The 15507-nt window shown below is 34.5% G+C and overlaps 1 protein-coding gene across 1 annotated transcript; it reads right to left on the reverse strand.

Annotated features, from left to right (window-relative positions):
* Positions 1–5705: 5705 nt before the first annotated feature.
* On the reverse strand, positions 5706–15168 carry LOC132748200 (uncharacterized; the record flags this gene model as incomplete). The annotated part of the gene is given in 5 exon segments (XM_060737761.1): positions 5706–5845; positions 7073–7187; positions 7841–7916; positions 8508–8653; positions 15034–15168. Coding segments are annotated over 4 exon segments (472 nt in total), but the record flags the coding sequence as incomplete, so codon positions are not given.
* Positions 15169–15507: the final 339 nt, after the last annotated feature.

Here is a 15507-nt window from a genome sequence, read left to right on the forward strand (position 1 = left end):
TAGCAGACTAACCTACCCTTAATAGTCAACAAATATTTCAAGAATCAAGTGAATACCATTTTTAGAAAAAGGTTAATATTTAAAGTCAAAAAAGGGACATAAATGGGTTTCAGGATTATCTGCCTTTAGGTATGCATTTCAAATTTGATAGTGAACAGGAATCCCGCCGAAATGCACTATATGATGTCTACTTCATCTCTTCACAATAATTTATATATGAAAATGAATGAAAAAATGTAAGAATCAACGAAAAAAGCAATAATTTCTCTACTTTGTGATCATGATTTCAAGCATCTTGAAGTACCGCTACAACACAAATATGAAAATATCTGAGGTGGTACTCAAACTTTAACGTAAATTATAAGTTGAAAAAGGGGCATAATTCTGTCAAAATGCTTGATACAGTTACCTTCTCTTATCTACAGGTTAGGGTCATGATGGTAAACAAGTGTGCAAAGTTTCAAAGCCATATGCCAATTGACTTTGAAAATACTTGAGGTGTTACAAAAAATTTAACGTAAATTCTAAGTCAAAACAGGGGCATTATTCTGTCAAAATGCTTGATACAGTTATCTCCTCCTGTCTACAGGTTGGGGTCATGATGGTGAGGAAGTGTGCAAAGTTTCAAAGCCATTTGTCAATGGACTTTGAAAATATTTCAGGTGTTACAAAAACTTAAACACAAGTGGTTACGCCGACGCTCTGGTGACTAGTAAAGCTCTTTTTATTCTTATCGAATAGTCAAGCTAATAAAAAGGATTTTAAAGTAAAACACTAGTAAACACTTTTGTGGTAGAAATTTTTTCTTTTTCTTTAACTTAGTATGAGCTACTTTGATATCTGAGTTCATTAAATGTAAGACTGACTGAGAACCAGTACAGTTTACATTTATATTGTGACATGAAGGAAAACAAGAGCCGGTTGAACCGGGTGATGCTCCCCGAATAGGTTTTGGACACAGGAAGGTATACCTCTTGTAGTGTCAGAGTTATGTCACAGACAAAGTTCAAAGTGTAAAAATAACCCAAATGTTGTGCACAACGTCTCAATATGGTGATCATTTCTGTGAAAAAGTTTTAAAATCCGACTTCAAATAACAAAGTTTTGGGCCATACGATTTTGCTACAAGGACATGCTGTGACCTTGACCTTCAAGTTAGCAACCCAAATGTTGCGCGCGACATGTCGTCTTAATATGGTGATCATTTCTGTGAAATATTTTTAAAATCCGACTTCAAATAATGAAATTATGGACCGGACACGATTTTGCTTCAAGGTCATGCTGTGACCTTGACCTTCAAGGTAGCGAGCCAAATGTTGCGCGCGACACATTGTCTCAATATGGTGATCATTTCTGTGAAATAGTTTTAAAATCGGACTTCAAATAACGAAGTTATGGGCCGGACACAATTTTGCTGCAAGGTCATGCTGTGACCTTGACCTTCAAGGAAGTGACCCAAAAGTGCGCACGACATGTCGTCTCAATATGGTGATCATTTCTGTGAAATATTTTTAAAATCCGACTTCAAATAACGAAGTTATGGACCGGACACGATTTTGCTGCAAGTTCATGCTGTGACCTTGACCTTCAAGGTAGCTGGCCAGTTGGTTCTATACTGGTGGCAAACGCTGATCTGTTTTGGTTCCCTCAGGTTAAGGGTTTTAAGTAGGAGTTAATATTAACAATAATACCAGCTTGCAAAATAAAAGAAAGGACTTATATCACAGCTCTGTGACATAAGTAAAAGAACAAACATAGAAAAAGGGGCATAATTCTGCATATATGCTTAACAGACTAACATACCCTTAATAGTCAACAAATATTTCAAGTATCAAGTGAATACCATTTTAAGAAAAAGGTAAATATTCAAAGTCAAAAAGGGACATAAATGGGTTTCAGGATTATCTGCCTTTAGGTATGCATTTCAAATTTGATAGTGAACAGGTATCCCGCCGAAATGCACTACATCTCTTCACAATAATTTATATATGAAAATGAATGAAAAATGTAAGAATCAACGAAAAAAGCAATAATTTCTCTACTTTGTGATCATGATTTCAAGCATCTTGAAGTACTGCTACAACACAAATATGAAAATATCTGAGGTGGTACTCAAACTTTAACGTAAATTATAAGTTGAAAAAGGGGCATAATTCTGTCAAAATGCTTGATACAGTTACCTTCTCTTATCTACAGGTTAGGGTCATGATGGTGAACAAGTGTGCAAAGTTTCAAAGCCATATGCCAATTGACTTTGAAAATACTTGAAGTGTTACAAAAAATTTAACGTAAATTCTAAGTCAATACAGGGGCATTATTCTGTCAAAATGCTTGATACAGTTATCTCCTCCTGTCTACAGGTTGGGGTCATGATGGTGAGGAAGTGTGCAAAGTTTCAAAGCCATATGTCAATGGACTTTGAAAATATTTCAGGTGTTACAAAAACTTAAACACAAGTGGTTTCGCCAACTAGTAAACTAGGTGACTAGTAAAGCTCTTTTTATTCTTATCGAATAGTCAAGCTAATAAAAAGGATTTTAAAGTAAAACACTAGTAAACACTTTTGTGGTAGGAATTTTTTCTTTTTCTTTAACTTAGTATGAGCTACTTTGATATCTGAGTTCATTAAATGTAAGACTGACTGAGAACCAGTACAGTTTACATTTATATTGTGACATGAAGGAAAACAAGAGCCGGTTGAACCGGGTGATGCTCCCCGAATAGGTTTTGGACACAGGAAGGTATACCTCTTGTAGTGTCAGAGTTATGTCACAGACAAAGTTCAAAGTGTAAAAATAACCCAAATGTTGTGCACAACGTCTCAATAATTATGGTGATCATTTCTGTGAAAAAGTTTTAAAATCCGACTTCAAATAACAAAGTTTTGGGCCATACGATTTTGCTGCAAGGACATGCTGTGACCTTGACCTTCAAGGTAGCAACCCAAATGTTGCGCGCGACACGTCGTCTTAATATGGTGATCATTTCTGTGAAATATTTTTAAAATCCGACTTCAAATAATGAAATTATGGACCGGACACGATTTTGCTGCAAGGTCATGCTGTGACCTTGACCTTCAAGGTAGCGAGCCAAATGTTGCGCGCGACACATCGTCTCAATATGGTGATCATTTCTGTGAAATAGTTTTAAAATCGGACTTCAAATAACGAAGTTATGGGCCGGACACAATTTTGCTGCAAGGTCATGCTGTGACCTTGACCTTCAAGGAAGTGACCCAAAAGTGCGCACGACATGTCGTCTCAATATGGTGATCATTTCTATGAAATATTTTTAAAATCCGACTTCAAATAACGAAGTTATGGACCGGACACAATTTTGCTGCAAGTTCATGCTGTGACCTTGACCTTCAAGGTAGCGAGCCAAATGTTGCGCGCGACACGTCATCTCAATATGGTGATCATTTCTGTGAAAAAGTTTTAAAATCCGACTTCAAATAACAAAGTTATGGGCCGGACACGATTTTGCTGCAAGGTCATGCTGTGACCTTGACCTTCAAGGTAGCGACCCAAATGTTGCGCGCGACACGTCGTCTTAATATGGTGATCATTTCTGTGAAATATTTTTAAAATCCGACTTCAAATAATGAAGTTATGGACCGGACACGATTTTGCTGCAAGGTCATGCTGTGACCTTGACCTTCAAGGTAGCGAGCCAAATGTTGCCCGCAACAAGTCGTCTCAATATGGTGATCATTTCTGTGAAAAAGTTTTAAAATCGGACTTCAAATAACAAAGTTATGGGCCGGACACGAATTCGGGACGTACGTACGTATGGATGGACAGACTGACTGACTGACTGACGGACGGACGGACAGACAACCACGACTATATGCTCCCCTGAAATTTTTCGGGGATCATAAAAAGATGTTTGAAAAAGCAAAACCAATGATGAACATCTTTAAGAAAATATACTGTAACAGTAATAAACTTCTGCTTAATTGGAATAATTAAAATTATAATTTACACATGATAACAATGGCTAATATTTTCTACCATATATCAATGATCTACACTCATTAGATGTTTAAGAGGTTTATTTATATACCATTTAATATTATCTAGAGCTCTTCTCTAATTTATGGCACTATAAAACAGCTGATTAAATAACAAACAGCCATTAGACTTAATTTAATGCCAAGATTTTACCTATATAAGGAAGGCAATAATCTGTTTATTTCATAACATACTGCACAGCTGTTATGTAAATAGCTATAATAAACGTACAATGATGCATGATAACATTCTTTATCAACAGATGTCTCAGCATATTTACTGCAACTCTGTTATAACAATCATGTTGGATTCCAAGATCTCAAAGTTGTGTTGACAACTCTCATTGCGAAATTAGCGCAATACGTCAACGATCACCGATACATATAATGCTAATGATTTTTTACCATCCAATCAATGAGTATTGACAAATTTGTTTTCTAAAGCAATTAATGTCAACATATATTATTTTGTAAAAAATTACCAAACAATTTTAAAAGCAACAGAAAACTTTCAAATGAAAAGTTTAAATCACAAATGTAAACAACATATAAACAGTAATCCATTACAATTGTAGTAAAAGCTTCTTTAGTGGCGGTATGGCTGAGTGGTTAACGTGTCGGACTAGTAATCTAGTGATCGCTAGCCGCATGGGTTCAAACCCTGTCAGGGGCCAGTTGTTGTTTCCTTGAGCAAGAAACTTTACACTCATTGCTCAGTACTGGTTGGTTCCAGGAATGGATTCAAAAGTGTGTCTATAAGCTTATAGCTTCCTACACAATCGAACTGAAAAACCAAAAGCTTCTAGCACAAGTTGTGTCTCTTAATTAATCAAGCACCACTGATCTTGCTCTTTCTGCTGTCTCTAACTGGATAGCAATAACATTTTTTGCCACTAGATAAAAAGTGCATGCTTTTTAAATTGATTAAGGGGACTTGTGTGAGTTACTCAATTCATCAGTGTTTGCATCTCACAGCTACAAATTTATGATTGTTACCTGACTGATTGACAAGTCAAAACAAACAAAAGAGCAGATTAATGCTAACCTGTGCATACTTTCCCCACCTTCACAAGTGTCCTAATTTTAAGTTAGAAGTGGTTAATTTGGACAGTTTTTCTGAAATTGACCAAAGCCAATGTCAGAAAAAGGGAACAACTTTGCAAAAATGAATTCTAGGATTATCTACCTTTCTGAAATGGTGTCATGTTTTGATAATGAATATGTATATCAAGTTTGAAGTGAATTACTTTGATAATTAACTGAGGAAATGGACCTTAACAAAAAAGTTAACCAGGGCTAAAAATCGAAGAATGCGAAAAAAGAACTTAACGAAAAGGTTAACCAATGCTGATATCAATGCGGATGAGAGGGTCATGACAATAGCTAAAAGTCATCATCAATTGATGAAAAGAGATCATCTCGCACTATATCAACTCTCATTACTTTTTGTTTCACAATGCCCACAATGTTGCCAAACCATTAAATGTTAGTTTAAACATTACTTAATACAAGCTTGATTGTGAAAAAAACTGGTGCTTTTTAAAACCACTCTTTAAGTCCAAGATACAAACTAGGAGATTTGTTTCTTAAAAACAGTATAAAATGATTGTAATGGATGATTGTTTCTTAAAACAGTATAAAATTATCTTCATCGCAATTTTTACCTGAGGTTTGAATCTAGGTTTGTCCATAGCTTTAAGCAGATCAGGAAAGGATGTTTCCACTTCTTTACGATCCACAGCGATGAGGTCACATGACTGCTGACTCAGCTGTTCCAAGCTGGCTTCAATGTCCGACGGCACATTGTACCTCTTCTTCCCACCAGTTGTCGTACTACACATGAATGTATGAAAATTAAATATTAACAACAGGGCTCTGCTAATCTTCTGTAGCTTCATTTGTAACATTCCAGACCAATACATTTCAAAAGATTTGTCAAGACCTGAAAACAAATGCCACAGTATGGGGCCACATTAATGCTGTATGCCAAATATCAATACGCTGTGATAAGTAGTTGCTGAGTAAACTGTTATAAAAATTTCCTACCATTGACCATTAATGTCGAAAATTTAACTAAGTTGGTAAACAGGAAGGGGATGAGCGACAGACCTGAAATCCAATCCCATGGTATGGGACCACATGTTGATGCTGTATACCAAATATCCAGAGGCTGTGACAATAAGTTGCTGAGAAAACTGTTAAAAAAAAATATTTTTTCCGATATGCCCTTCCACCACCCAACATAACAGTCATTATACAAAACCAAATAATAACAGTATAGCACTCTGAGCCATTCCACAAAACCAAATTATAACAATATAGCAGTCATTCCACAAAACCAAATTATAACAATATAGCAGTCATTCCACAAAACCAAATTATAACAATATAGCAGTCATTCCACAAAACCAAATAACAACAATATAGCAGTCATTACATATCAAATAATAATAATATAGCAGTCATTCCATAAAGTGAAATACATGAAATAACATGTGACAAGGAATGTGATAAAACTAGGTTTTTTGGCATTAACAATAGGTTACAATAGGTACAAGTAATCCATTATGGCCATCCATTGATATTCTTACCGTAGTTCCTGGTTAACAATATGTTGGTCTTTCCCCAACAGCGTTTTTTTTCTCTACTTTGGGAATGGTGCCGGTACCAGAGTGATTGGGAAAAAAATGCGTTATTTTGACTAAAATTGGGAATTTTTTTAATGCATTTTTTGAGCTACAAATGAGATTAGACATCATGAATAAAGATAGCTAACAGCTTCTACTGTCAAAATAGAACTACTGAATGGTGATTTATATGAATATGTTGGATTTAAATGATTTTAGAAAAATCACTTGGCCTTTTGGGCATTTTGAACAGCCATTTTGGGAATTTAACATTGGAAATTGGGAATTTTAATGTCTATTTTCTATTGGGAATGGTACCGTTTTAGGGTAGTAGTTATATAAAGAAAAAAAAACACTGCGCAAAAACATAATAATAACAATATAATGGCTTTAAGCAAAAACCAAGTGACAGTATAGCACTGAGAAGTCTTACCACATAAATAGAGCATGCTGTTTTGTAGCAAAATCTTGTTTCACATCATCAAAGCTTGCTGGAGTTAGACATTTATCTTCTTTTTCTAACATTATTGTCTTTCCACACATGGGTGCTGAAATTGATATCCAATAGCTGTCATATAAGATAGTAAGATTTTTTTTTCTTCTTATTTTTAACACAGATAAAATCATCTCTCTTATAGAATGATAGAATAAATTCTCAAAACTCTTTTTAAACAAATACTCAATAACATCATAAATCATTGTACATGTGTGTAAAGCAAAAAAAAAGTTACAAAGCAATAGCACACCACAACAATAGAATGACTGATATCTTTACAATCCCCAGGCTCCGTTTCATAGAAAATCCTAAGTGTATCTTAAGTCTTGGGACATAAAACCAACATTAGGACTAACTGAAGAGAATTTCAATAAACCTTTTATCTTCAGTCAAATACTGTTAACTATAAATAAATGCATTCTCTGGAGAAAAGTTAAGAACTTAAAGTTTCAAGATCCTTTTATTTGCAATTTTGCACATTTTCTTTGAAACACAAAATTGTCCTAGTTTTGGTCTTAAGACTTAATTCCAACTTCAAAATTTCACCATTACCATGATTAAATGTTTAATTCTGCTTAAGCTGATGCTCAATTAAACAAAGCCTGCAACATTTTCAATTTTGTTGTTTTTAGGGCATTCTTTTGGGATTCTGTTTTTATCTATTTTAAGACTTTCTATGAAACTCAGCATTGATTATGTCCCTACCTCTCTCCTCAATCAGTTCCCTCAACTTCCTCTCCAAGTTGGCTATATGACGCTCTGTCTCTTTCAATGTTAGAGCCTGCAAAATAATTTATGTATTAATATAATTATTTTTAGCATGACAAATGTTTCTTTTTCAACACTTAACTTAAGGGATGGGTTCAGAAGGAGACACTTACCTGTATTCTACTGAAATTTGCTTTTTTTTACAAAATAAAATATGTTATACATAAGAGTATTGTTGTTGTCAGATAAATTTCACCTTCTTGTTCAAACACACAATTTGAGTCTGACCTTGTTAATATACAAACTCATCTAAGCTTGTTTATGAAAAAGGCCTGTAGCATTACACGTATTTGAACCACTATCAAATCCACTTCCTGGAACAAGAAGGAAATATAGTCTAATGATCAAACATGAATGTGACCACAGAAGGCCTTTGTTTATATATTTATTTTAGTTCAGTTGTATAGGGAGTTTATACACACTCTTGAATCTGTTCCTAGAACCAACCAGTACTTAGCATTGGGTGCAAAGTTTCTTGAAGGAAACAACGATTCTTGAAAATTTCAAAATTTCCCCAAATGGCACATATATATAATCCTTCCCAATTTAAGCCAGGGGCCTTTTCCCAAAATATCTGGTAAAGGCCATAGTTCGCCTTAATTACCTTTGACACTTTGCGCCGACCAAGTTTTTTCTGGTTTGGTATTACATTTTTCATAATGTTGTAACACATAGCAACACTTGCCCTCCATTTTGCATCACTTTGACGTCGCCTGACTCTTGTTGTTGTTACACCTCGTGGCATTTGGTCTAAATAAATCAAACAAAAGATTTTTGATGAAACAATTCATTTTTTGTTTAATTTGACCTTTAAGGTCAAGGTCATTTCTCAGTCAAAGTCAAAAGTAAAAAATCCTGATATTTTGACCTTCCTTTGTTCCTTATTCCCATTCATGACATCAAAGATTGAATTCCCAATATTCATCTATCAGTAAAAAAAGAATGACAATGTGAAAACGAAAGAAATCAAACACAGCTCATGTCTATAAAATGTAAACCGAGCTCTGGTCAATGGTGATAAACATTATCTGTCCATATTCTGTTGCTAATTGACAGCAAGCTAACATAATAAACACTTCAAGGGGATAATTGCCACTGGTTGTTAGCAAAAATTTGTAACACATGTTGAGCATGGTTGCCTTTCACAAATTTTAAAACAACTGTGTTCTTAGTACACTAAAATAGATTAAACCTCAGCCAAATCATTTAAACTAGCTGGATCATTTAAAAATCTGTCTGAAATGCAACAAAAGCATGTTGTTTTTTGGCGTTTGGTTTTAGGTCGCACAAATACAGTGCAGTTCATATGGCAGCTTTCCAGCTTTACTGGTGGATGAAGACCTCAGTGCCCTTCCATGCATTAACTGATATATTTCAAAACATAAAAAGCAATAGTATCAAATTTGCAGATGATGGGACTATTTGGATGTCTGGAAATGATATACATGATTTAGAGAAATCAATCAATACAGACCTAGCAACAATAAACACACGGACAGAGAAATGGAGAATGAAATTAAATTTAGATGTAACGGTTCAGAACTGTTCACTATATAGGGGAGAAGATGTGTAAGCGGCCAGATAGCTCAGTCGGTAGAGCCGCGGTACGGTATTCCGAGGGTCCCGGGTTCGAGAAAACCCTGTGACATTTGGCGCCCAACGGGGGACCGTGACTGTAAAGCTCAGAGTTTGATTTACATTGCTCTGTAACTCTGTGAAATCTGAGGACAAATTTCAATATAGCAGGGGAGTATGTAACGGTTCAGACCTGTTCACTATATAGGGGAGAAGATGTGTAAGCGGTCGGATAGCTCAGTCGGTAGAGCCGCGGTACGGTATTCCTAGGGTCCCGGGTTCGAGTCCCGGTCAGGCTGCACATTTTTCTCACCCTGTGACATAGATAAAACTGAATACACCATCTTTAATAGGAAAAAAGAAAACTTAGGTCAAAAAGAGATCTGCTTAAACAAGAAAGTATTGCAACAGAAAGATAAAGCAAAAATTTTTAGGTGTTATCTTAGATTCTGAATTGTCATTCAAAGAACATATAGAACACACTGAAAAAAAAGGCACTAAAGCATTGGCTTCCTTGATGTCAGTATCCAAAACAGAGAAGATCAGTGTCAAAAATATAAATCTTTATACAAGCTTGGTTTTACCTCAGTTGGAGTATGCAGTCCTTGTTTGGCAGATTGCCAACTGTCAGCCCCTGGACAAGATACAAAGGAAAGGTATAGCTTACTGCCTTGGATTACACAACACAGCCAGTAAAGATGCAGTTGAAGTATTGGCTGGAGTTTTTCCATTTGATTTGAGGCGAGAAGAACTGAGCATTCGAGAATTCGGGAAAATAATGGTAAAAAATATCAGGCAAAACATTACAAAAAGTTTAAAAAGCTGTCAAGATAGATATGGAAAAGTTAGAGAAAAATTCCAATCTCCATTCTTTTGCATGCTCACACAGGTAGAGGACATGAAATCATTAACCACCATTACACTGAACAGTATTGAACCAGAGTTTTCATACCTTGAATACCTGCAACCATCTAGAACCAGACCAGATTCCTGGCACTAACAAAGTTTGCACTCTTACCCTATGCTACGACCGGATGTAAACAATACGTTCGCACAGGGCATGCGCGGTGGTTAAATCCCACCCATTTTATTCGATTAAATTCTAGAACAACCATGGTTAACCACTACTTTCGGTTTCAATTTTGCTGACAAGGAACAGTTTGAATCAACGTAAGCGTTAATTTTAATTGCAATGTCCAAAACTTTGCACTACACGGCGTAATTTTCATTACATATCCGGTATTATCACCGTCATAGTAGTTTTAATTCCAGTCGGTCAAAATGACGGTACACATTTTCATGTAAACAAACAGATTTAACTTCTTAGACAATTTAAATAAGGAATGGACACACGGTAAACTCTGTTGCAACGTAAAGTATATTCATAAACCTGTTTGAGAAAAATTGTCTCCGTGTTCAAATAAATTTCAAAAACGGGAAAAAAAGCAGTCTTTTACCGATACCCTGCAACGGAATCTTATTATTTTGACGAATTAAATTGACTTTATAACGCTCGTATACAATTATTGATTGATTGATTTTCATTATATTTATTTTGTAATACCTATCATTCAGTATGCAATCAAACAAAACCAAGTTTTCCTACATTCAAGGAAACTGTAAGTTAGGACGAGCTTTCAAAACGAACAGGTAGCAATTTCCAACACGCTTACCGAAACTTCAACATGGCGGCTCAACGTGGCTCATTTGCATAATTTATTCATAAACGCAGGAGCATAGAACTTTGTTAGTGCCTGGAACAATCTAGGGTCTTCCAAATCAAGAACTCTTAAACAAGAAGAAGATGCAAGACAGCACATCTCATCACTTCTATCTGATGTAGATACCAAAACAGCTGTAGCATTTACTGATGAGGAAATCCAGGTTCATGTGGTGCTGTAGCCTGCATTCTTCTTCCAAACACAGAAGTTATAGAACTGAAACAACCAGTATCAAAATTATCATCAATTCTAGTAGGAGAACTGGTTGCCATTAAAATAACACTTCAAGCCCTACTTACTGAGATAGGAAGATTTGATATAAAAAAGATAAAAATACTTAGTGATAGGCAATCAGCTGTTGGAATTATTGATCTTGGCTGGGAAAATAAGACACACAAATTCCTGTCAACAGAGATACTCCAGTTGAGGAAAGAGCTTGAATTAGCTGATATTACTGTTTATTTTGATTGGACTCCTGGTCATGCTGACATAAAAGGGAATGACATTGCTGAAAGAAGCAGCAAAAGAAGCTGAGGAAATGGAAACAGAAGATTCACTCATTGTAACAAGTCAAAGTGATATTCGCCACTCAGCTAGAGAATCAGTCCGCATTAAATGGCAGAGAAGGTGGGAAATTGTTGAACTGGCAGGCATCTCTATGGACTCAAGCCTCAAGTCCAACCCAAAAAAATTAACTTCCATGGCTTGAGCAACCAAAGACAGTTACTTCAACTACAAAGAGGATATTGCCTCAATGATTATTTGAACAAGATTGGGTCTAAAAACACAAGTCTATGTAATTGTGGAGAAGTTGAAACAGTTACACAATTCATAGAGGTCTGTACCCTGTACGATACATCAAGAGAAAACCTGAAGAAAGAAATATTCTTAAAGACAGGAATAAGTTAATTTACCAAAGAACTGTTGCTGTCAGACATACAAGAAGACCAATTCAAAGACCATAGACAAGAGTTGTTAAACATTGCAAATGAATTTGTCAAATCATCCAAAAGATTTTAATTTATTTATAAAAAAAATTTTTTTTATCCAAAAGATTTTTTTTTTCTTTCATTCATATTAATTAATTGTAACCCTACATGAGAGTTTTTACCGTAATAGAAAATACCAGAGTTTTGCTGTAAATACCGGAGTGACAACATGACCATTATCAAGGCTTTAAACTAACGAAACGAAATGTCAAGCACAAAAGGGGAACAGGAGTAGCTAATGTTTATATGTTTGTTGTAACCACGGATTTATATTACAGGGATCGGACACTCCCAGTTAACCCTATATAAATGCTTAAATATCTTGTCGTGCACCTGATAAAGGTACATCGATCGATAATCTACCGGCGCTAAGCGTAAATGCCCGTTCGCAACGGATACCTACTTTACAAAATACCATATAGCTTTTCCATTTATTATCCGATTTTGAAAATTTAAAGTTTATTTTGAAGAAAAATACTTGTTTAATTCAAATATCTAATTTATTTTATAAAGGTATAGTTTATTTGTCCGCAACGGTGATTAAAAAAAATAATTTGACGAAATCCGCGGTGAATTTACATTTTTTATATAAAAAGCAGGTATTTGAAATTAATTATTATGGACACGTAATAAATTCAATTTCAAAATAAAAAAAAAAGCCAATGTAAGTTATTCACAGATGATCAAAGATGCAATATTTAAGATTTATTGGGTTATGTAGTCAAATTTATTAACGCACAATTGTTTTACGGGTAATGTATTGCGGGCTTTACAATTCGCTCAACACGTGAAGAAAATATTCTTTTTTTTAGTACAAAATATTGCCGAGATTTTAATATTGCCATATTCATACAATATTTAAATTTTATTCATAATTTATATCATTATTATCTGTCGGTGCAGTTAAGTAGAAAATCATCGTAACAGTAAAGTAGGCCCTACTCTCGTGTGGCTGTCTCGATTCCGGCCTTTTTAATGTCACTCGTATATTTTAATTATTCTTTTTATTTGAATGCCTGTAGAAAGATATTTCTGATATTTTTTAATGTTACACTAGAAAAACAATAAAAAATCTTTACAGTTTGAGTCAGTATTATGCGAAACAAAAGTAACTGTTGATTATTTTTTACACATCGCCACGGATTTATATTGTAATATAAATCCGTGACATCGCTTAAATGTCTTTGAAGTTTAATTACTTTTGAAGGGGGTTAATTACCAGGTAACAAGTGATAATTAAAAAACTTTATTTTCAAACTTTCATTACCAGGTTGCATGTGATAATTGCAACAATCAATCTTCAAAAACAAATAGAATTTGAATGTATATTTTGTATGTGCAAGGTCTTAAACTACAGTCCATTGTATGTGTAATAAGAAAATGATTCTGAAGATGATAGATATAAATACCATGTAAATCTATTTTCTTTATTAACATTTATAAATGAAACTGAAAATATACAAGTCCTTTCGTTGAAAAAAATGAATATAAACATATGACAAATAAATCATTTGACGGGAATTGTGAAGGATAACTATGAAAAATTCTGTGTCAACATAAAAAATAATATTATAAAACAGCTGTTCTGTATGCCAATAAAAGTTTCTTCCTTGCCAATATAATGAATTCATCTATGTATGAACGCTTTTTTCAATGATCTGAAAATATATTTAATACACTAATTAGTAGAATACTACATTTATACTAATATTCAGGTAATCAAATAAAAGATGTTCAAATCATTTGGAAATAATTCACAGAAAAAAAGACAAATTTCAAACATGAATTTTTTTAAAAGTTTTTAAGCAATCAAGAAACTTTTTTTTGCATTGCAACCATTAAACCATGTAGAAATTAATTATCTTAATCTGAATCGCGGTAATAATTTGTGCTTGAAGTTAAAGGGCGTCAAAGTGTAGAGAGTACATGTATGCCTAAACAATAGACGAATATTTTTTTAATTAGGTACTATTTCAACTCAGCATTGCAGCGTTCTATCGGAATATTTTCATATATTAATACTTTAGCGACACAAAATAATACTGTATTAATACATTAATATGTATAAAAATTTTCACAAAGCTGCCATAACACCACATACTCTTGTGAAAATCTGTCATATTTCGCACTCCGCGCGTTCCGCCATCTCGCATTCTGTCCACCTTTATCCGATATGCGATTCCGCGCATGCGCGCGACGAGATTTTAAGCTAAACGATAGTGTCCGATCCTTGTAATATAAATCCGTGTTGTAACCGACTATAAATAAAGATTATCTTATCTTAGAACCACTGATGTTCGATATTCTAGCTAGATAACTTTTACACAATCTTGTAAGAATGAATCCAAAGAAAAAAAATCAGCCTACATGTATCTATGGATACTGCCAACCCCTCTTACGAGCATTTAAGGCAGGAATTAAGTGCACGTCGGATTGTTAGTAAAAGGTGAAAAGAAAAGTTTAGAAAGAAAAGTCCAAGCATTATAAACATGCTAGGAAGGTAAGACTGAAAATGTATTCTAGTCATGGTTAAAATGTTAATAGTGATTTGAAACAAGATGATAAGAGATAAAATAGTTTAAAAACACTGGGAGTAAGACTAGTACTGCAAACCCACCACTGCCTGTTTGAACTGATTCAAGTTGGGCAGGGTGTCAATGTTACTAGGGAGTTTATTCCATAGTATAATGCTATGAGGGAAGAAAGAGTATACTTATGGTAGTCGGAGGATACCTGTATTTGGCGTAGGGATAAAGGGTGCAATCAATTTCTGTAATATTATTTTATATGTTTTATCTATTTTATGTTCATATTTCAACTGAAACAGTACATGATATATCTTTACCATATTAAATGCATATTCATTTTAATGATAATGAATTCATCTAAATGAAGGACGTAAGTTCGACCATTATTGAGAACGAAACAACAAGTTGCATGTGCCGATGTTGCAATCTTATTTTCAAAAGTCCCCGCCCCAGAAACTATTCACAAAAACGATAGTAAAGACTTTTAATTGACTGCTTAAAAGCGTTTCTATTTATTTCTCACCAAATCTAGGTGTTTAAAATAAGCGAACATGCAGGTTTCCAAGCCGAGCATGTGTTTGTATCTGCCGAAGTACTTTTCTCACGTTATCATGCCGTATCATGGCACAGTACTGCAGGACAGTTTCAAGGCCAACTTTCTCAAAATCTCCGTGTATAATTTGAATAAAGGTGTAAATAAAACACGTTTAAAAAAGCAACACACACAAAACATTCATTTTTATTAGACATTTCTCTATTTATCACATTGTCAAAGACCTATTCTCCTGGAT

This window comes from Ruditapes philippinarum, unplaced genomic scaffold (assembly GCF_026571515.1).
Source record: "Ruditapes philippinarum isolate M1 unplaced genomic scaffold, ASM2657151v2 ctg5599_1_1_1_1, whole genome shotgun sequence".
Lineage (NCBI taxonomy): Eukaryota > Metazoa > Mollusca > Bivalvia > Venerida > Veneridae > Ruditapes > Ruditapes philippinarum.